Source organism: Thalassophryne amazonica, chromosome 9 (assembly GCF_902500255.1).
Source record: "Thalassophryne amazonica chromosome 9, fThaAma1.1, whole genome shotgun sequence".
Lineage (NCBI taxonomy): Eukaryota > Metazoa > Chordata > Actinopteri > Batrachoidiformes > Batrachoididae > Thalassophryne > Thalassophryne amazonica.
The window spans coordinates 90,778,708-90,801,534 of record NC_047111.1 but is presented as its reverse complement, the minus strand read 5'-3'; the positions used below and the strand labels follow the sequence as shown (position 1 = coordinate 90,801,534).

The following is a 22,827-nucleotide window of genomic DNA, read 5'->3' as shown; positions in this document are numbered from 1 at the left end:
GAACCTGAACACAGCTCTCACTTTGTGAGTACAGAGATTGGATGACCCTGAGAAAGGACCCCCTCACTCCATACTCCCGCAGCACCTCCCACAGTATCTCACAGGGTACCCGTTCATACGCCTTCTCCAAGTCCACAAAACACATGTAGACTGGATGGGCATACACCCGTGCCCCCTCCAGGTCCACGACCAGGACGAACCATTGTTTCTTTTCAATTAGAGGTTCGACTATCAGCCGAACCCTCCTTTCCAGCACCCTGGAGTAGACTTTATCAGGGAAACTGAGTAGTGTGATGCCCCTGTAACTGGCACACACTCTGTGGTCCCCTTTTTTAAATATGGGGACCACCACCCCAGTTTGTCACTCCTTAGACACTGTCCCAGACATCAATGCAATGTTGAAGAGAAGTCTCATCCAAGACAGTCCCTCCACACCCAGAGCCTTCAGCATTTTTGAATTTCTAATGAATACTTTTTAAACACGTCTTGAATTGCATTAGACAATTTCTGCCAAATACCGTGAACTTCCTCTTCTTTCTACTTCTGGGAAATTTGAGGTTCCTCTTGCTTACCATATTAAATGGAAAAAAGGAGTTTGAACTTGCCAGGCTAGCTGTTATGAGGATCTGTAATAATTCCCATGAACACCCATGACTAACAAAATGATGGTAAAGGGAGGGACTAGTGTTACATCAGATTTAAGCATTAATGTATTTAGTGTGCTTAACACTGTGAAGTCCAAGAATGAAACTTAAAGAGATCACGTTAGACACACTTTCAGTGACCCGATAGAGATAGAGATAAAAAGATGACGTCTGCACTGCTAACAGCATAGAGTTTGGTCAGCAAAACTGTAGATGAGTGAGTAGCCTAGTTTGTCCATTCCAGCAAATTGTGTAAGCAATAACTCTGAAACAATAAATGCTTGAATCGTGTAACCCATCAGAGTAAAGGGATACATTATGACAGGGGTGGCCAAGTTTGGTCCTCGAGAGCCACATTCCTGACACTCTTAGTTGTCTCCCTGCTCCAACACACAACACACTGAATCCAATGAAAGGCTCATTAAAAGTCTACTAACGAGTCTTTCATTGGATTCAGGTTTGTTGGAGCAGGGAGACAACTAAGAGTGTCAGGAATGTGGCTCTCGAGGACCGAACTTGGCCACCCCTGCATTATGAGGTTTAAGTGATTAGACTGTGGTTAATCTTAATGCACCAGGTCAATAAAAAATGCAGCTTTGTTTTGTTTTAATATCCTATAGATGTTTCAGCCAGCTACTGTATGGATAGTGGACATTGGGTGGATTATGGCAAAGGAGTTCAGCTGTGCCTGAACTCACATGTAGTCTGTCTTTCAGCTGTTGAAAACTGAGCATGTTGTGCACTCATCTGTGCACTTTATGCACGGGAACCTGCCTTAACGTGAGTGTCGGCCAACAAGATAACTCTCAAGTGACCGAGTGGGGTCATTTATGACCCAGGACATATTTCTGTGCACAGTTTTTCTAATTTTAATCTGAAAAAGTTTCCTACCATGAATTTGTCAATCTATTTGTCCTGTATTTTTGTTCATAGAATTTTGCAAGGATTGGCCGATCCGTGTGCTAAGTATAAAAACTAGATCTATGAGATTTTTGACATTATAACTTCAGATGGTATTGTAATTTTCCAACTCTAATCATTATATTTTACTGTTTTCCAAGGAAGCATGGCCAGCAGACCTAGAATAGCAAAACGTAGGCCCAGTCACACGGCACACGGCGTTAGCTGAACAAAGGTAAAAAGTCACAAAATGTTGAGAAAAAGTGGCCAATGAGCCTGGACTTCTCCCATCACCGAAAAGCCTGCAACTGCAGAGCGCATAAAAGACCGAATATTGTGCTGTGGTGAATAAGGCCTGATTCAAAACAAGTTTCAATGATTTTTATAAATTCCATTTGAAATGTGCCCTCTGGTCTTGAAACATGGTAAAATACATGTGAATGAACTGATATCGCGATGCTTTGATTCATTTAAAAAAACCCTTGGTAAGTCAAAGTTGCATTATTTCTGTGTTCCATGTGCATTCTTATCGGAACGTCTGCTTACTGACTTTGATTTTGGCATTAAAAGTGCAGATAATGATGATGATGAACTGATTAGATGATGGTTAAATTCGATGCACCAGATCAATTGTGCAAGCAACTTCATTTTACTTATGTAAAATATCATAGACCTGCTGAACACTGCCACCTGCTATATGGCTCAATAATGAAATCTCCATATCAAATTATAAATTTCAAAGGTTAAAGTTTGCAGCTAAAAACACTTCATAGGCAGCACACGGTGGTGTCACTTCAATAATAGTGGGGCGGCACAGCAAAACAATTGTTCATTTTGTGGTAAAAGCATGGAATTTAACACGTATTCTAAATTAACTAATGTTTATTTTCAGATATGGAAACATCCTGGAGCTGACCTCTAATGAGCTACAGGGGTCAATAAAGAATTACACAGGGGTCAAACTTTTAAAATGCTCCAATCACGTTGAAAACTATCCCACATTATTTGTCTGATCATAACAATTCCAAAAAGGTAGAGTTTGGACTATCTATGACTGAATTCCGTGGCGTTATGGAATGAAAACAGCAAAAATGGTAACAATGGTCAGTTTCAGTTTGTACAGTAGTCAAAAGTTAAAGTTGCTCCAATTTTGGATTAAAAAAAAATTATGCAAATTATTGGTTGAGTTAATAGCATTTTAAAAAGGAATGGTCATGCATACTTATCATGTTACGGGGTAACACATGACGTACGTCATAGAATCTAATGGACGTCAACCTTGTTTCACTTTTATTTTGAAGACCAAGCATTCAGCACAGTCAAAACTATTCTATTTATTAATCCTTTTATTTCAACCAATAATTTGCATCACTTTTTTAACAAAATTGGAGCAACTTTAACTTTTGAACCCTGTACAAACTGAAACTGATCTTTGTCACCATTTTTGCCGTTTTTACCCCATAACATTCAGTTATAGATAGTCCAAACTATACCTTTTTGGAATCAATAAGACAAATAATGTGGTATAGTTTTCAACGTGATTGGGGCATTTTAAAATTTTGACCCCTGTAGCTCATTAGAGGTCAGCTCCAGGATGGCTCCATATCTGAAAATAAACAATAGTTAATTTAGAATATGTGTGCCAAATTCCATGCTTTTATCACAAAATGAACATTTTTTTAAGGAAATTTTAGCTAAGCTTCACCACTATAAAACATTTTTGGCTCTGTGAGAAATGGTCCATTTCTGTGCCTTTTGCTTTAAATATAAAATCCTGCTGCTAGCCACAACCTCTCTCCCATCTGATGTGTCTCAAAGTGTGGGCCCACTAAATAGGCGCGTCTCACATTACATGCATATTACCGTGACATATCTCAAAGAAGCCTAATATGAGCTGTTTGTACATTTTACATCCAATTAATATTAATTTTAGGAATGTTTAGTATAACGCATATAACGCGGCCATATGAGCACTTAATCAATGAAAGAGTGTGTCGTAACCTTTTGACCCCTTAGAATAGGTCAAAGTTAGCCATCTTTGAACTTGTCCAAGGTTTGTGTCCCAAGAATGTTCCCTGTGAATTTGAAGATACTGGCAGTAATAGGACTGGACTTATGCTGAGCACAGACAGACAGATGGACAGACGGATGGACGCAAAGCCTTTGCAATACCCGATGGCCATATTTGATGGCCTCGGGTAACAATAATAATAATATTACTGATAATAATAATGGTGTGTATATGATAACAAAAACCTAAACAGTTTAGAAATACATCAAGACAGTAAATTAACATAAAAAATACATAATTACCAGAAAATAAAAGGGTTGCATTCCTCCTCCTAAAACTATTGAGGTCTAAGGTTCTAAAAACATTCTGGACTCACATGACATTCCAACTCATTATACAAGCTTTGCTTAATTTATTCCCACCCTTGAAAAATGGACGGACGAACAGACAGGCGCAAAGTCTTCGCAATACCTGGTGGCCAGATTTTGGCCTCAGGTAAAAATGGACAACCAACTATGAGCGTTAAAAACACTTTCCTTTATATATCATCACACCTCACATTGTTCTCCCATTTTTTGCAGACATGGAGGAAACGCTGGTTTGTGCTTCGTAGAGGCCGCATGAGCGGCAATCCTGATGTTCTTGAATACTATCGGAGCAAGAGTTCCAAAAAGCCTATCCGTACCATTGACCTCACAGAGTGTGAGGTCCAAATGTACAACGACCACCTCCGGATAAAGCGGGACTTGGAGGGGAAGCACCTCTTTGTGGTGAAGACCTCATCTCGCATTTTTTACCTAGTGGCCAAAACAGAGGAGGAAATGAACAGCTGGATCAGCAGCATCAGTCAGATCTGCAAGTTTGGAAGCCTGGACGATGCCGGTACATGGTTACACATGAAAGCGCAACAGTTATGTCAAACCTGAAATGTTCTTATTAGACTCAGGTTTCGTGCAGATGAAAGCCATCATTATTTAAATTCTAAATGCTTCAGATTTTAAATTGTTAGCGTTCGATGCAAAAATGTTTACTGACCTTGATCTCACAGATGAAGCTGGGATCTTTGCAGAATCAATATATATCCTGATGGCAACTATTGAGAAGCTGAGTAAGGAATCAGGGTGTCTGTGTTTGTGATTTATGTGATGCCGATACTGCAGGAGAACAAAGGTCCAAGACTCTCAGGCCCTAGTGTTTCCTGCCTTACGGTATGGTTGTTAGACTTGGACACCAGATATCTTTTTTGTTGGGACCAAGTCTCTTTGGAGGATCCTTGGATACTGTTGAAATGAGCTTCTATCAAAGAAATGTTTATTTGGGAGATTTTGCAAGGGAACATAATCTGTGATATTTTGTCTGTGGTGTGTTTCTCTGGGAATGATGTGTTGAGTGTTGAGAACCCTAGTGGAAGGACAAGGGCAAGTGGATGGCCACCTTTCACCAGGATGAGGGACATACAGTAGTGGTCAGAATAATAGTAGTGCTATGTGACTAAAAAGATTAATCCAGGTTTTGAATATATTTCTTATTGTTACATGGGAAACAATGTTGTGATTCTCACAAATCCAACAAGACCAAGCATTCATGCTATGCACACTCTTAAGGCTATGAAATTGGGCTATTAGTAAAAACAAAAAGTAGAAAATGGGGTGTTCACAATAATAGCAGCATCTGCTGTTGACGCTACAAACTCAAAACTACTATGTTCAAACTGCTTTTTTAGCAATCCTGTGAATCACTAAACTAGTATTTAGTTGTATAACCACAGTTTTTCATGATTTCTTCACATCTGCGAGGCATTAATTTTGTTGGTTTGGAACCAAGATTTTGCTCATTTACTAGTGTGCTTGGGGTCATTGTCTTGTTGAAACACCCATTTCAAGGGCATGTCCTCTTCAGCATAAAGCAACATGACCTCTTCAAGTATTTTGACATATCCAAACTGATCCATGATACCTGGTATGTGATATATAGGCCCAACACCATAGAAGGTAAACATGCCCATATCATGATGCTTGCACCACCATGCTTCACTGTCTTCACTGTGAACTGTGGCTTGAATTCAGAGTTTGGGGGTTGTCTCACAAACTGTCTGCGGCCCTTGGACCCAAAAAGAACAATTTTACTCTCATCAGTCTGCAAAATATTCCTCCATTTCTCTTTAGGCCAGTTGATGTGTTCTTTGGCAAATTGTAACCTCTTCTGCACGTCTTTTATTTAACAGAGGGACTTTGCGGGGGATTCTTGCAAATAAATTAGCTTCACACAGGTGTCTTCTAACTGTCACAGCACTTACAGGTAACTCCAGACTGTCTTTGATCATCCTGGAGCTGATCAATGGGTGAGCCTTTGCCATTCTGGTCATTCTTCTATCCATTTTGATGGTTGTTTTCCGTTTTCTTCCATGCGTCTCTGTTTTTTTGTCCATTTTAAAGCATTGGAGATCATTGTAGATGAACAGCCTATACTTTTTTGCACCTGCGTATAAGTTTTCCCCTCTCCAATCAACTTTTTAATCAAACTACGCTGTTCTTCTGAACAGTGTCTTGAACGTCCCATTTTCCTCAGGCTTTCAAAGAGAAAAGCATGTTCAACAGGTGCTGGCTTCATCCTTAAATAGGAGACACCTGATTCACACCTGTTTATTCCACAAAATTGACGAACTCACTGACTGAATGCCACACTACTATTATTGTGAACACCCCCTTTTCTACTTTTTTTTACTAATAGCCCAATTTCATAGCCTTAAGAGTGTGCATATCATGAATGCTTGGTCTTGTTGGATTTGTGAGAATCTACTGAATCTACTGGTACCTTGTTTCCCATGTAACAATAAGAAATATACTCAAAACCTGGATTAATCTTTTTAGTCACATAGCACTACTATTATTCTGAACACTACTGTATATGGTTACTTTTGAGAGACAAGTATGGACCAGTTGTCTGCCTGCGTGGCTGCTATGACAAACCTAGGGGGTATATGTGGTGTAGTGGCTTCAGTGATGAATGGATCCATTGTGTGCCCCCAGAACTGACCACATGGCAACCATTGGAAGCATAATAAATGCTAACTAAAGTAAACAACTTTTGAAATCTCTCAACTCTGCTGGAACCCCTTTTTTTTTACTTTAGTAGAAATGTTATCAGACCTTCCAAAGTTACTCATGCATGTTACATGTTGCTTGAAATGAGCTTGTTTATCAGTTTGTTTCATTGCCAAAGACACTGCTTGTTTTTTTGGGTTGTTTTTTTGTGTGAAATATTGCATATACGAGGTCTGTCAATAAATTAACGGTCCTTTTTAGTTTTTTCAAAAACTATATGGATTTCATTCATATGTTTTTACGTCAGACATGCTTGAACCCTCGTGCGCATGCGTGAGTTTTTCCACGCCTGTCGGTGACGTCATTCGCCTGTGAGCACGCCTTGGGAAGGAGTGGTCTCGCCCCCTTGTCGGATTTTCATTGTCTGGAAATGGCGGAATGAAAAGGACTTTTTTTCCATCAGAATTTTTTCAGAAGCTGTTAGAGACTGGCACCTGGAAACCATTCGAAAAATTTATCTGGCTTTCGGTGAAAATTTTATGGGCTTCACAGAGAATAAGGTCTGTTAGTACAGCTTTAAGGACCCCTTTAAGGACGCTCGGTGCGCCGCGCTCCGAGCTGCGACGCACAGACAAAGGAATTCCGATGAGGGGCTGGACGACTCCTCCCACAAGGAGTGCTCACAGGCGAATGACGTCACCGACAGGCGTGGAAAAACTCACGCATGCGCACGAGGGTTCAAGCATGTCTGACGTAAAAACATATGAATGAAATCCATATAGTTTTTGAAAAAAATAAAAAGGACCTATACTTTACGGACAGCCCTCGTATTGTTCACAAACCAGTCTAAATCTGTGATAGTGAGCACTTCTCCTTTGCTGAGATAATCCATCCCACCTCACAGGTGTGCCATATCAAGATGCTGATTAGGTAGTGAACCTAGTCCTCCTGGATGTCCACAGGGTAAATTGTTCGTGCCTGCTTCTATAAGAGGAGATGTTATTAAATGGGGTCATGATAGTCACTTTGCATGTCAGCCTGGGAACAAAAAAACTATCTACATCCTGCAACAAAGATTTTGGTGGCCACGTCTATCTCACAATGTCAGGGATTACGTTAACACTTGTCAAACCTGTGCCATGCACAAGTTCACTAATCAGGCTCCGGTGTTGTGAAAGTGTAGGAACACGGACCAACAACAGGGGGCGACAATGAACGGACAATGGAGGAATCAAATAACACTGTTTTTACTGTTGTGGAAAAAGGGCACAACAAATACAACTGATAACAATAGAGAGATTTAGTCTAATTCAAAGGTGTCGTGTGGGCAGGCTCGACGATAGGAGACGTCTGTCCAAGTCGAACCGGAACCAACCCGATCTCCTCCGCCACCGGACCCCGGGGATACTGGAGCCGCCAAGTCCCGAATTCCCAGGTGGCCACTGCCTCCGCTCGCCGGATCCGGTACTGCTGGCAGGAAACAGAAACAGTCAGGTGTGGATGCGGCTGCACCCAACAACACGGAGGGTGGAGAGTCCACCTCCACCTCTCGTCAACAACTGGTATGTGCAGGAGTATGAGTACTTATCAAAAAGGTTGATGAAAAGTCCAATTCAGTCTCCAGCTGCAAGTACTCACTGACTACTGTCAAAACACAAAGCAACAATGTTCACTGTCTGAAAGACAACACAACGGCTGAGTACGTTACCTCTTTAGGTATGGCGATATCTCGGCAAATGAGGTGGAGATGCCGTCCTGCTGATATACCTCCGTCTTGATTGGGATCAGCTGTCTCCCGTGATGGATGACAGCTGTCGTCCTGGCTGCTCCTGTGAGGCGGGAGCGCCCTCTGATGTCTGGAGCCCGCACTCCAGGCAGGGCGCCCTCTGGTGGTGGTGGGCCAGCAGTACCTCCTCTTCAGCGGCCCACACAACAGGACCCCCCCCTCAACGGGCGCCTCCTGGCGCACGACCGGGCTTGTCAGGGTGGCGACGGTAGAAGTCAAACAGGAGGGCCGGGTCCAGGATGAAGCCCTTCTTCACCCAGGAGCGTTCTTCGGGGCCGTACCCTTCCCAGTCCACCAGATACTGAAAGCCCCGGCCCATTCGTCGAACGTCGAGGAGCCGGCGTACGGTCCAGGCCGGCTCTCCGTCGATGATCCGGGCAGGAGGCGGCGCCGGACCCGGAGTGCAGAGGGGTGAGGTGTGATGGGGTTTAATCCTGGAGACGTGAAATACCGGATGAATCCGCAGTGAGGCCGGAAGCTGGAGCCTCACTGCGGCGGGATTGATGACCTTGAGTATTTTGTAGGGGCCGATGTATCGTTCTTGCAGTTTCGGGGAGTCCACTTGTAGGGGAATGTCCTTGGTGGACAACCATACCTCCTGCCCAGGACGATACGTGGGAGCCGGGGCCCGCCGCCGGTCTGCATGGTTCTTCGCCCTCGTCCGGGCCTTTAACAAAGCAGAACGGGCGGCACGCCACACCCGACGGCACTTCCGTAGGTGGGCCTGGACCGAGGGCACACCGACCTCCCCCTCAACCACCGGAAACAACGGGGGTTGATACCCCAAGCATACCTCAAAGGGGGAGAGGCCGGTGGCGGACGACACTTGGCTGTTGTGGGCGTACTCGATCCAGGCCAGGTGGGTACTCCAGGCCGTCGGGTGCGCGGCTGTCACACAGCGTAGGGTTTGCTCCATCTCCTGGTTGGCCCGTTCTGCTTGTCCGTTGGTCTGGGGGTGGTACCCGGACGAGAGACTGACCGTGGCCCCCAGTTCCCGGCAAAAGCTCCTCCAAACATGCGAGGAGAACTGGGGACCGCGATTGGAGACGATGTCTGATGGTATCCCATGCAGACGGACGACGTGGAGGACTAGGAGGTCCGCTGTCTCCTGGGCCGTTGGCAGCTTCGGGAGGGCCACGAAGTGGGCCGCCTTGGAGAATTGGTCCACTATCGTGAGGACGACGGTGTTTCCCTGGGACGGCGGGAGACCCGTGACGAAATCCAGGCCGATGTGAGACCAGGGGCGATGAGGCACGGGCAGCGGCTGTAGCAATCCCGGTGTCTTGCGGTGGTCTGCCTTGCCCCTGGCGCAGGTGGTACAGGCCTGGATGTAACCCCGGACGTCGGCCTCCAGGGACGCCCACCAGAAGCGCTGCCGGACGACTGCCACGGTTCTTCGCACCCCAGGATGACAGGAGAGCTTAGAACCGTGACAGAAGTCCAAAACTGCAGCCCTGGCTTCTGGTGGGACGTAAAGTTTGTTCTTCGGTCCGGTTCCGGGGTCCGGGTCTCGTGTCAGGGCCTCCCGGACGGTCTTCTCTACGTCCCAGGTGAGGGCGGCCACGATAGCGGACTCCGGGATGATGGGTTCCGGGGGATCCGACGGCTCCGTTTTGACCTCATCTTCATGTACCCGGGATAAAGCATCCGATCTTTGGTTTTTGGTCCCGGGACGGTAGGTGATCCGGAAGTCAAAACGGCCGAAGAACAGTGACCAGCGGGCTTGCCTGGGGTTCAGCCACTTGGCGGTCCTGATATACTCCAGGTTCCGGTGGTCAGTGAAGACCGTGAACGGCACGGACGTTCCCTCCAACAGATGTCTCCACTCCTCAAGAGCCTCTTTCACCACAAGGAGCTCTCGATTGCCGACGTCATAGTTCCGTTCGGCTGGGGTCAACCTGCGGGAAAAATAGGCACACGGGTGAAGGACCTTATCGGTGTTCCCACTCTGGGACAGCACGGCTCCTATCCCTGAGTCCGAGGCGTCCACCTCAACCACCAACTGGCGACTAGGATCGGGCTGCACCAGAACAGGTGCAGACGAGAAGCGCCGTTTCAACTCCTTAAATGCGACATCGCACCGATCCGACCAGGTGAAGGGGACTTTTGGTGAGGTCAGGGCTGTCAGGGGGCTAACTACCTGACTGTAGCCCTTAATGAACCTCCTGTAGAAATTAGCAAAGCCTAGGAACTGTTGCAATTTCCTACGGCTTGTGGGTTGGGGCCAGTCTCTCACCGCCGCAACCTTGGCCGGATCAGGAGCGACGGAGTTGGAGGAGATGATGAACCCCAGGAAGGACAAAGACGTGCGGTGGAACTCACACTTCTCGCCCTTCACAAACAGCCGGTTCTCCAACAACCGCTGCAGGACCTGACGTACATGCCTGACATGAGTCTCAGGATCCGGAGAAAAGATGAGTATATCGTCTAGATATACGAAGACGAACCGGTGCAGGAAGTCCCGCAAGACGTCGTTAACCAAGGCTTGGAACGTCGCGGGGGCGTTTGTGAGGCCGAACGGCATGACCAGGTACTCAAAGTGACCTAAGGGGGTGTTAAATGCCGTTTTCCACTCGTCTCCCTTCCGGATCCGAACCAGGTGATACGCATTTCTAAGATCAAGCTTGGTAAAAATTTTGGCTCCATGCAGGGGCGTGAACACCGAATCCAACAGGGGCAACGGGTATCGGTTGCGAACCATGATTTCGTTCAGCCCCCTATAATCAATGCATGGACGAAGTCCGCCGTCTTTTTTACCCACAAAAAAGAAACCTGCGCCCATCGGGGAGGTGGAATTCCGGATCAACCCGGCAGCTAACGAGTCCCGGATGTAGGTCTCCATTGATTCACGCTCAGGCCGTGAGAGGTTGTACAGCCTACTGGACGGGAACTCACTGCCCGGAACCAAATCAATGGCACAATCGTACGGACGGTGGGGGGGAAGCGTGAGAGCCAGATCCTTGCTGAACACGTCGACAAGGTCGTGGTACTCCACCGGCACCGTCCCCAGATTGGGCGGGACTCTGACCTCCTCCTTAGCTTGGGAGCCGGGAGGAACCGAGGAACCTAGACACACCCGATGGCAGGTCTCGCTCCACTGAACTACTACCCCGGACGGCCAATCAATCCGGGGATTGTGCTTCAACATCCAGGGAAAACCTAAAACCACACGGGAAGTGGCCTGAGTCACAAAAAACTCAATCACCTCCCGGTGGTTTCCTGACACCACCAGCGTTACAGGTGGTGTCTTATGTGTGATCGGAGGGAGTAGGGAGCCATCTAGTGCCCGAACCTGCACAGGCGAGGTAAGCGCCACCAGAGGGAGCCCTATCTCCCTGGCCCATCTGCTATCCAACAGATTCCCCTCAGAGCCCGTGTCCACCAGTGCTGGGGCCTTCAGGGTTGAGTCCTCATAAAGGATCGTAATCGGGAGTCGTGTGGCAATGTAGGTGTGTCCCACGTGAATGTCTCGGCCCACCCCTAGCCCAGTTTCTAGGGGCGGGCATTGGAGTTTAACCGCTCGGGGCAGTCTCTCATATGGTGCTCTATTGCACCACAAACAAAACAAGCTCCATGGGCCCATCTCCTCTGTGCATCTGGTGCCCTAAATGTTGCCCTACTCGTGTCCATAGCTTCGTCAGTAGGGGGAGCTGTGGCCCCACGGAGCGCAGGGGCTGTGGAGCGTGGGGAAGGCGGAGCGCGGTCGGAACCGGAAGGGAGAGGGACGGCGCGTGCCCGGCCACGCCCTTCGTCTCGTTCCCGCCGTCGTTCTTCTAACCGGTTGTCTAACCGTATGACGAGATCGATGAGCCCATCTAAATCCCGCGGTTCGTCCTTAGCCACCAGGTGCTCCTTAAGAACCAAAGACAGTCCGTTTACAAAGGCGGCGCGGAGGGCAGCGCTATTCCAGCCGGATCTCGCAGCCGCAATGCGGAAGTCGACTGCATAGGCAGCTGCGCTCTGGCGCCCCTGTCTCATTGACAGTAGCACGGTTGAAGCGGTTTCGCCTCTATTAGGGTGATCGAACACGGTTCTGAGCTCCCTTACAAACCCATCGTATGTCAGAAGGAGCCGTGAAGACTGCTCCCAGAGCGCTGTAGCCCAAGCGCGTGCCTCACCGCGAAGCAGGTTTATAACATAAGCTACTTTACTAGCATCGGTCGCGTACATAACGGGACGCTGTGCGAAGACGAGCGAACACTGCATCAGAAAATCCGCGCACGTCTCCACACAGCCTCCGTACGGCTCTGGGGGGCTTATGTATGCTTCCGGGGAAGGTGGGAGAGGTCGTTGAACAACCAGTGGAACGTCAACGCTACGCACAGGGTCTACGGGAGGGAGAGCCGCAGCGGCGCCCGGAGGGCACTTCCACCTGCGCGGCGAGAGCCTCCACCCTGCGGTTCAGGAGGACGTTCTGCTCGGTCATCAAATCTAACCGAGTCGTGAAAGCGGTGAGGATCCGCTGCAACTCACCAATTACCCCTCCTGCGGACGCCTGCGCGTCCTGTTCTTCCATTGGCCGTTCAACAGCCAGTTGACGCCCCTCGGGATCCATGACGCTGGCCGAGATATCCTGTTGTGAAAGTGTAGGAACACGGACCCACAACAGGGGGCGACAATGAACGGACAATGGAGGAATCAAATAACACTGTTTTTACTGTTGTGGAAAAAGGGCACAACAAATACAACTGATAACAATAGAGAGATTTAGTCTAATTCAAAGGTGTCATGTGGGCAGGCTCGACGATAGGAGACGTCTGTCCAAGTCGAACCGGAACCAACCCGATCTCCTCCGCCACCGGACCCCGGGGATACTGGAGCCGCCAAGTCCCGAATTCCCAGGTGGCCACTGCCTCCGCTCGCCGGATCCGGTACTGCTGGCAGGAAACAGAAACAGTCAGGTGTGGATGCGGCTGCACCCAACAACACGGAGGGTGGAGAGTCCACCTCCACCTCTCGTCAACAACTGGTATGTGCAGGAGTATGAGTACTTATCAAAAAGGTTGATGAAAAGTCCAACTCAGTCTCCAGCTGCAAGTACTCACTGACTACTGTCAAAACACAAAGCAACAATGTTCACTGTCTGAAAGACAACACAACGGCTCAGTACGTTACCTCTTTAGGTATGGCGATATCTCGGCAAATGAGGTGGAGATGCCGTCCTGCTGATATACCTCCGTCTTGATTGGGATCAGCTGTCTCCCGTGATGGATGACAGCTGTCGTCCTGGCTGCTCCTGTGAGGCGGGAGCGCCCTCTGATGTCTGGAGCCCGCACTCCAGGCAGGGCGCCCTCTGGTGGTGGTGGGCCAGCAGTACCTCCTCTTCAGCGGCCCACACAACATCCGGCAGGTTCTCTCCATCCCTTACCTGTTCCTCCGTGTCCATGGTCACATATGGACTTCATTACTGTTGTTCGGTAAGGACGTCCGTCATTCGTTGGACAGATGGACTTTGTTACCAGTCTGCCGCCTTCAAAAGGCAACACTGTCATTTTGACTGTTGTAGATAGGCTTTCCAAATGGCACATTTCATTGCTCTGCATGTGTACCCGACTCAGCCTCTGCTTGATGTTTTTTGCACTGCTGCTTGTTTTGGACTGCCTTTACGTCTACCGACCTCTCCCTGAAACAACACTAAACCTTTTTGAATCACAGAGCTGCTTGGCTGAGTTTTGCATTTGTGTTCAAGCATTCCTGATAGTACAACCTATCAAGATTGACTGGCAGAGCAGGCTGGACACAAATGCAAGACGCAGGTTCACAGATCAGTAGAGTTAAAGTGTTTACTGGGTTTGTAAACGACTGGAAAACTGTTGGGAAAGTGTCGTAACACGGACCCACAACAGGGGGCGCTAATGAACGGACAATGGATAAGGGAAGGAGTAACAATTTAATGTTGCACAAGAACACAACGTAAAATAAACAAAGGTACTGCCAATCACACACAAGAGGATTGCGGGCAGGCTCGAAGATAGGAGACCTCAGATGAACGAAGAGCCGGGACCCACACCGCTTCTACCACCAACGGCCTGAAGAACACCGAAGCCGCCAAGCCCCGAGTCCCCAGGTGGTCTCTGTCCTCCGTTGTCGGCCCTGGTACTGCTGGCAGAAAAAACAGAAGGTAGTGAGTGTGAATCCTCACACCCAGCAACCTTGATTATTGATTCTTGTGGAGGGAGAGCCTCCACCTCCAATCATACACACGTGCAGCTCCGAAAATCCAGTCAAGGAAATACCACCAGGAAAAAACAGCTGCAAAACAGATCAGATTATTATTTGACGTATAAGTCAGCAGAGAGATTACCTTGTATCGTAGGAGATTTCTCGGCGAGGAGGTGGAGTCGCCACCCGGCCTTTATGGTGATGGTGAGATGATGAGTGACAGCTGGTGTTGAGGATGATTGACGGCTGTCACTCCCAGTGGTTCTGGCGCCCTCTTGTGCTTGAAGCCCGCACTCCAAGCAGGGCGCCATCCGGTGGTGGTGAGCCAGCAGTACCTCCTCTTCGGCGGCCCACACAACAGAAAACAGCTTTTAACATGCCCACGGGTATTATGAATATTTAGTAATGCCATTTGGTCCAACGAATGTGCCGGCTGTATTCAAAAACCTTGTTAATAATGTGTTATGCAAATTTCTGATAACTATCCTGAGACCAGTCTATACTTCGTTTATGGCGTTGTAACCAAGGGTGCCCCAGAATTACAGAGTGTGTCATTTTATCAAAAATATGAAAACTAATTTGTTCAGAATGATTATCAGGGATGGTCATACAAACAGATTGCCTGCGAAGCACAATTTGACCCAATTCACGGCCATCCACCGCATGAACCACCAGGGGGCATGAAAGCCGGTACAATTTAAGGTGGAGGGACCTGGTGAGAGAGGACAACATAAGGTTTGAATCTGCTCCAGAATCAGTAAACACTTGACAGGTCAACATAGTATGATCAGACGTAAGTTCAGCTGTTAGCACATTTTGTGAGGAGGGAGCAGTTGTCCTCTGACTCACCCGCACTGCCGATCTCAGCCGCACTGGGGCACTCCTTGCAGGACAGAGTGTGATAACATGACCAGGTTGTCCACAGTAAAAAAAAAAAAAAATCCTTTCACACGGTGTTGCTCTCACTCCTCGTTGGAGAGGCATGTCTGTCCCACTTGTATGGGCTCCTCAGCAGCACTGGGGGAGGTGTGGACTCCCTTATGACTGGAGGCAGAAGATCGGTTGGTCGATCTTCCCGTGGATGACCCATGGAGCAAGATGGTGATCTGGCGGTGATCAGATTGCCAATGCAATGAGGTCATCAAGGTCTTCGGGAAGATCTACATCGATGAGCTGACTCTGGATGCTGTCATTCAGGCCCTGGAAAAACACATCCTGGAGTGCCGCGGGGTTCCACTCACTCTTCGTGGCCAAAATGCAAAAATCTATGGCGTAGTTGGCCACCCGGTGATTACCTTGCCTCAGACCTATCAGCAAGCACGCCACCTCGAGCCCAGGAGAGGTGTGCTGGAATACCTGCAGTTGGTGAAGGCTGCAAGGGATGAGTAAGATGGCGAATTGTGTGTTGTGAAAGTGTAGTGACACGGACCCACAACAGCGGGCGCAAATGAACGGTCAATAGATGAGCCAAAAGGTAACAATTTAATGTTGTGAAACGTGCACAACGAACATACAGACAATCTCAGAATATAATTACAGTCAAATTACAAAGGTGACGTGTGGGCAGGCTCGAGGATAGAAGACGTCTGTCCTGAGAAGAGCCGGAACCACACGATTTCCGCCCCCACAGAACCTGGTGAATACTGGAGCCGCCAAGTCCCGAATTCCCAGGTGATCACCGTCCCCGACTGTCGGATCTGGTACTGCTGGCGAGGAACAAAGACAGTCAAGTGTGTGTGTGTGTACACCCAGTAACAACAGTGGTGGGAATGCCACCTCCACCTCTCACTCAATATGTTGCAGAGTACCGCAGTGATTCCTCAGGGGAAAAGAGTGCCGTCCTGCACTCACTCAGCCTCCACAGAAAAAGGAACCGGTACTCCTGCAAACACTCACAATATACAGATATATTGCAAAAGACACAAACGGCTGAGGATATTACCTCCAATGAAGTATGATATCTCGGCGATGAGGTGGAGATGACGTCTGGTCTTTATGGAGTGCGATGATGAAGAATGTGTGACAGCTGTCAGGAATTAATGAGTGACAGCTGTCACTCCCGGCTGTGTCCGTGGCGGCAGCGCCCTCTCGTGCCTGAAGCCCGCACTTCAGGCAGGGCGCCCTTTGGTGGTGGGCCAGCAGTACATCCTCTTCTGGCGGCCCACACAACATTGTGGCTCCACTCAGTTGCTTCCCATGTTGCTGCCCGGCCGGTCAGGTGACTGATGATGAATGCTATCTTCGCCCTTTTGGATGGAAACATTGATGACATCAACTCAAAAGGCATCTGCGTCTGCTGCATCCATTGTCCTGGATGGACAATAGAGGAGATCTCGTGGAAAATCAGTGGCAAATTGACACTGAGACAGGAAGTGCCAAATTTTGAGCCCCCAGTGAAACAGGAAATGTCAAATGTTGAACACTTCCTGGAGCTACAGCAGAGGATATTAACCTGTTTTTCATTATGTTGCTTTTGCCATCGTATGTTTATCCTCTGTAAGGTTTTTGTGTAATTTTTTGTTTGTCTCAATTTAAAAAAAAAAAGAAAAGAAAATTTAATAAAACTCAAAGAGAAGTTCTGGTTTGAATAGAGGAGCACTCACGGGAATTCATTGCACAGTCAACACTGAAAGAGGAATTGCTAACTGTTGAGTCAACATCGAATCCGGGAATGCTAAAGTGAAAGGCAGCGTGCACCTTGACAGCACATGAGGTCAGTCAGTGACTATTTAGTGTGTAAATGGCATGAAGATTTTTAGCCATGTTAATGCTCCCCAAAAGCTTTTACTGAAAATAAAGTCTGAAGGACCTAAATGAGATGATGAGGACTTTCCAGGCATGGGAGAGGCAAATAAAGAAAAATGTTTAAAATGGCAGGGGGTTAGGAGGACTGTAGTTTGGGGGGGTCTTGGGGCGAAGCTCCCCAGAAGCTGACGGTTTTTAGTCATGGTAATGCGCATCAGAATCATTTACTGAAAATAAAGTCTGAAGAACCTAAATTCAGTAGTGGGCACAGGTAAAGGCCCTGTCACACACTGACAATTTAGTCAGCGTATGCCTGCCGTATTAAAAACACTGGCACACGCTGTCGTACGTCTAATAAATTAATGCAGCTGTCACACCTTGATGAGTAGCCAGCGTCTGCCCACAGCCCTGTTTCAATTCAGTGGTTCTGGTCAGTACTGCACGGTGTGGTGCGCGTCAGAAACAAAGTAATATAACATTATTTTATTTTATTTTATTTTATTTTTTGTCTTGGTGGACCATTTTCATTGTGTACAGAATGCTGATGAGTGGATTGACTGTGGGAAATGCTGCTGTGAATGAATGGAGTGCTGTCTCTTTAAATGTTGAAAGTGCTGAGTGGCTGCTTCCTGATTAGCAGACTTGATCAGGACTGATCGTCCACTGATCAGGTCATCACAGACCTGAATAATGAAATGCTGTGATGATTTAAACTTTTAAAACACGAGTCGACCACGATCAGGTGTGATCTGAAGGAAGTGCTGTGTGATCTGTCAGCGTGGTGATCACCAACAGTGACGCCACTTTAAATGTTTAAACAGCACATTAAACAGGCATGATCACCCTGATCGATTGATCAAGTCATCTTATGATCACACCACAGCGATGGTGCTTTAAGTTTAACTCATTACAGCTCTTCTGTATGTTCAGAGCGCAGCACAGTTGTTTTATGTGGATTCATGTCCATCTGTGATGGTGAAATGGACTGAATTGAACAGGCCAGACTTTATGTTATTTCCGTGTGTGAATGAAACAGTCATTCTGCATACAGCCTACAGCATACAGAAAAAAAGATGATTTCTCTTCACACCATACTGACTTGCCGGCATATCACACAAGTTATGCACAGGCAGACAGTTTTGACTTATGGTTAAAATTGTAAACAAACTAATTCTGGACAAGTTATTGAAATTAACGTCATGTCTGTTGTTTTATAAAGTGAAAATATCAGCTGTATGTTTTAGATTTAAAGTAATGCACTAATTTTGAAGGTTTTAGCGTTTAGACACACATGCCACAATGCATTATGGGTAAATTAGTTTCCTGACATGAATGGTTGGTTGGTCGGCATAACATGTTACTAAAATGTATGGTGGGTTTTATAAATAAATCTGTATTTGCAAATATGGCAATTTTTTCATTTGTTAAAAAAAGCAATTTGAAAACTGAAAATTTGGTTTGTTAAATGGATTCAGCACTTTTAGCAAATGTGTGGCAGCAAATGCTGTTCATACTGTGTGTGTGAGTCTTTCTGTCTGTCTGGTAGTCAGCTCTCCTCTGCCTGCAGAGGATAGAGCTGTACCACTCATAGATGTCTGCCTGCTACAAACATGTAACAGGCAGGCATTAAAATCTTTGATTTCAGACTTCACAAATTTAACTGTTAGGTTTAACTTTATTCGCTATGCCCGCAAAAACATGTTAGCGGTCTAAAAATTATCAGAACTAAATTTATCAGAAGCTAATTGGTCCGCTTGTTGTGTGGGCCGCTGAAGAGGAGGTACTGCTGGCCCACCACCACCAGAGGGCGCCCTGCCTGGAGTGCGGGCTCCAGGCACCAGAGGGCGCCGCCGCCTCACGGGAGCAGCTACGGTGACAGCTGTCACCCATCACCTGAGACAGCTGACGGCAATCATCAGTGGGGTATATCAGCAGGACGGCACCTCCACCTCATTGCCGAGATATCGTTTCTACCGGAGAGGTAACGTATCGAAGCTAACGGAGTGTATCTTTTTGGATTGTGCTAGTTTGTGGATTACTGTTCCAACGAGAGGTGGAGGTAACTTCCCTGCTGTTCGGAGTCCTGGGTGCAAACGCGCCCCCATCTAACTGTCCTTTGTTCCTCGCCAGCAGTACCAGGTCCGACACGCGGAGGCAGTGGCCACCTGGGAGTTCGGGACTTGGCGGCTCCAGTATTCCCGGGGTCCTGTGGCGGAGGAAGCCGTGTGGTTCCGGTCTTACCTTGGAGAGGCGTCTCCTATCTTCGAGCCTGCCCACACGACACTTCTGTGAATTGACTGTTGTTCATTTCCGTGATTGGTTGTATTCGTTGTGCACATTCACAACAGTAAAGCGTTGTTATTTTGACTTACTCCATTGTCCGTTCATTTGCGCCCCCTGTTGTGGGTCCGTGTTCCTACACTTTCACAACACCACTGATGGTTTTCAAAGTTATCTGAAAAGCTAATCTGCTAACAGAAACGTTATCTTTGAAAATTAGCGCTTAGTGGATTAGCAGAACTGTGCCCTCCACTGCCGAAATTACATGGTGAGATGCTGAAGAGTTTCGCTTGTTTATGTCCGTGACATATACATATTTAAAAAAACAAACAAAAACAAATAAACCATGTGTACATAAGTATTCACAGCCTTTGCCATGAAGCTCAAACTTGAGCTCAGGTGCATCCTGTTTCCACTAATCATTTTTGAGATTAGTTTTGCAAATTTATTAAAAATAAAAAAAAAAACTAAGAAATCACATGTACATAAGAATTCACAGCCTTTGCCATGAAGCTCAAAATTGATCATGTTTCCACTGATCATCCTTGAGATGTTTCTAGCAGGGGTGGTGGCCAAGTGGTTAATGCGCTTGGTTTCAGTTCAGAAGGTTCCGGGTTCAAATCCCACCCCTGCCACATTTCTCCATGTAATGTGGAGTTGCGTCAGGAAGGGCATCCAGCGTAAAACTTGTGCCAATTCAACATGTAGATCCACCTTGGATTTGCTGTGGCGACCCCAAGTGCAAACAAGGGAGCAGCCGAAGGGACTTACTATCCTTGAGATGTTTCTACAGCTTAATTGGAGTCCACCTGGGGTAAATTCAGTTGATTGGACATGATTTGTAAAGACACACACCTGTCTACATATAAGGTCCCACAGTTGACAGTGCATGTCAGAGCACAAACCAAGCATGAAGTCAAAGGAATTGTCTGTAGATCCCCCAAGACAGGATTGTCTCGAGACACAAATCTGGGGAAGGGCACAGAAACATTTCTGCTGCTTTGAAAGTCTCAGTGAGCACAGTGGCCTCCATCATTCGTAAATGGAAGAAGGTCAGAGCCACCAGGACTCTTCCTAGAGCTGGCTGCCTTAGACAGGGAGGTGACCAATAACCCGATGGTCTCTCTTTCAGAGCTCCAGCATTCCTCTGTGAAGAGAGGAGTGTTGTGATTAACAGAAGTGTGTGGATCTTGCAGGAAAAAGACTGCTACAGAGGCAGATCCAGCCTTTTAAAGGCCAGAGGCCCCCTACTGGTTCCTCTTAGGACACCACAGTCCTGCCCTGTAATTTATTACTGCACCTTAAAAAACTTTCTCTCTCTTTTTTCTTACACACAGTGCAGTAATCCCTTTTTCTTGCAAATTAATTCTGTCTGGTGGTTTTAGTGTCCTTTTTGGTCTTCCTGCAGTTTGTGCAGCAGGAACTGGTTCCACGACCTCTGTTGGAACTGTTACTGTCCTATAATTCTCAGGTTCCTTTTTCTGAGGTTCAGTTTCCTCAGCCACTCCAAAATAAGAATCAAAAACAAACTCATCATCATAAATATCATTTTGTACATTCCTTTCCACGTTCACATTCACATTCACATTCTGTTTGTTTTTGTTTTCTAACAGCTAGTTAACAGGCCTTTTTACACATGTCCCATTCACAGAAACTAGGTAAGTCACCGGATGCAGAACTCGGGTAATCTCTCCAGTCACCCATTTCTCTCCTCCCCTGTAGTTTTTAAGTTCCTGAGTCTGCCCTTACTCTTGGACTCTTTCTGTGCCAGTCGATCTTGGACCACCTCTGAAAAGCTTGGTTTTCACTAAAGACAACCTTGTTCAAGCCTGTCTTTTCAAAAACAGTTCAACTGGAGTTTTTCCAGTTGTTACATGAGGTACATTTCTGTAACCAAAAAAAAAAAAAAAAAAAACTTGTTGCATTGACTGATCACCAAGTGCTTTGCTTTTTGCCAAAGACCTTGAAATTTTTTTTTACCAACTGTTCAGCCAGTCTGTTAGATGCTGGATGATATGATGGAGGTTTTGACAGATGTGTTTGACCACATTCAATTTTAGGAATGTCTCAGATTCACTTGAAATGAACTGAGATCCATTATCAGTTACCACCTCTTTAGGTAACCCATAAGCAGCAAACAAGTTTTACTTCAATGATTTTGTACGTGGTAGCAGTCGACATAGGGACAATCTCTGGCCATCTTATGCATCAATCAATACCAGAAACATCTGACCCTTTGATTCTGCAAAATCCAAGTGTATTCTTTCCCATGGGCAAAAGCAATAGGTTTCTCACGTCTGTCTGACATTTTGTGAGAAATCACTGCACCCACTCCTATAGGTGATGCATCACATGCCAGAATCAACGGCAGATTAGAGTTGGAAACCGCCTGCGCCATTGCCAAAAACGCTGTCCTCTGCAGGTGCCCTCTCTCTTCCAATGTGCGTCCTTTATTTTTCCCGGAAAAATCAGTTCCTCATGGCCAAAAACGCTGTTGTATTTAACAGAAGTGTTTGGGTATCCAGGAAAAAGATGGCATCTTTAGAAAAGAACAGCAACTTTAGTTACAGTTATGTACATAACAAGAATCCACCTGCTCTCCTTATCCCGTCACCATCACTGGTGGCTAAGAGGGCTGCAGGCTGGATCCGTTAACAGCTTTTTACAGGCCTGAGGCCCCCTACTGGTTCATCTTAGGACAACACAAGGAGAACCTTCCAGAAGGACAGCCATCTCTGCAGCAATCCACCAATCAGTTCTGTATGGTAGTGGAAGCCACTCCTTAGTAAAAGGCACATGGCAGCCCACCTGGAGTTTGCCAAAAGGCACCTGAAGACCATGAGAAACAAAGTTCTCTGGTCTGATGAGACAAAATTTGAATTCTTTGGCGTGAATGCCAGGCATCATGATTGGAGGAAACCAGGCACCATCCCTATAGTGAAGAATGGTGAAGGCAGCAACATGATGTGGGGATGTTTTTCAGGGGCAGGAACTGGGAGACTAGTGAGGATTGAGGGGATGATAAATGCAGCAATGTACAGAGACATCCTGGATGAAAACCTGCTCCAGAGCACTCTTGACCTCAGACTGGGGCGACAGTTCATATTTCAGCAGGACAATAACCCTAAGCACACAGCCAATATATCAAAGGACTGGCTTCAGGACAACTCTGTGAATGTCCTTGAGTGGCCCAGCCAGAGCCCAGACCTGAATCTGATGCTCCCCATCCAACCTGATGGAGCTTGAGAGGTGCAG

The 22,827-nt window shown here is 46.9% G+C and overlaps 1 protein-coding gene across 1 annotated transcript in view; it reads left to right on the top strand.

Moving 5' to 3' along the window:
* The window catches only part of LOC117517650 (GRB2-associated-binding protein 3-like), a 68,329-nt gene that overhangs the window by 18,852 nt on the left and 26,650 nt on the right, over positions 1-22,827 (top strand). Inside the window, 1 exon segment of the mRNA XM_034178755.1 lies at positions 4,137-4,437. Within this exon segment, the coding sequence (XP_034034646.1) occupies positions 4,137-4,437 (301 nt within the window).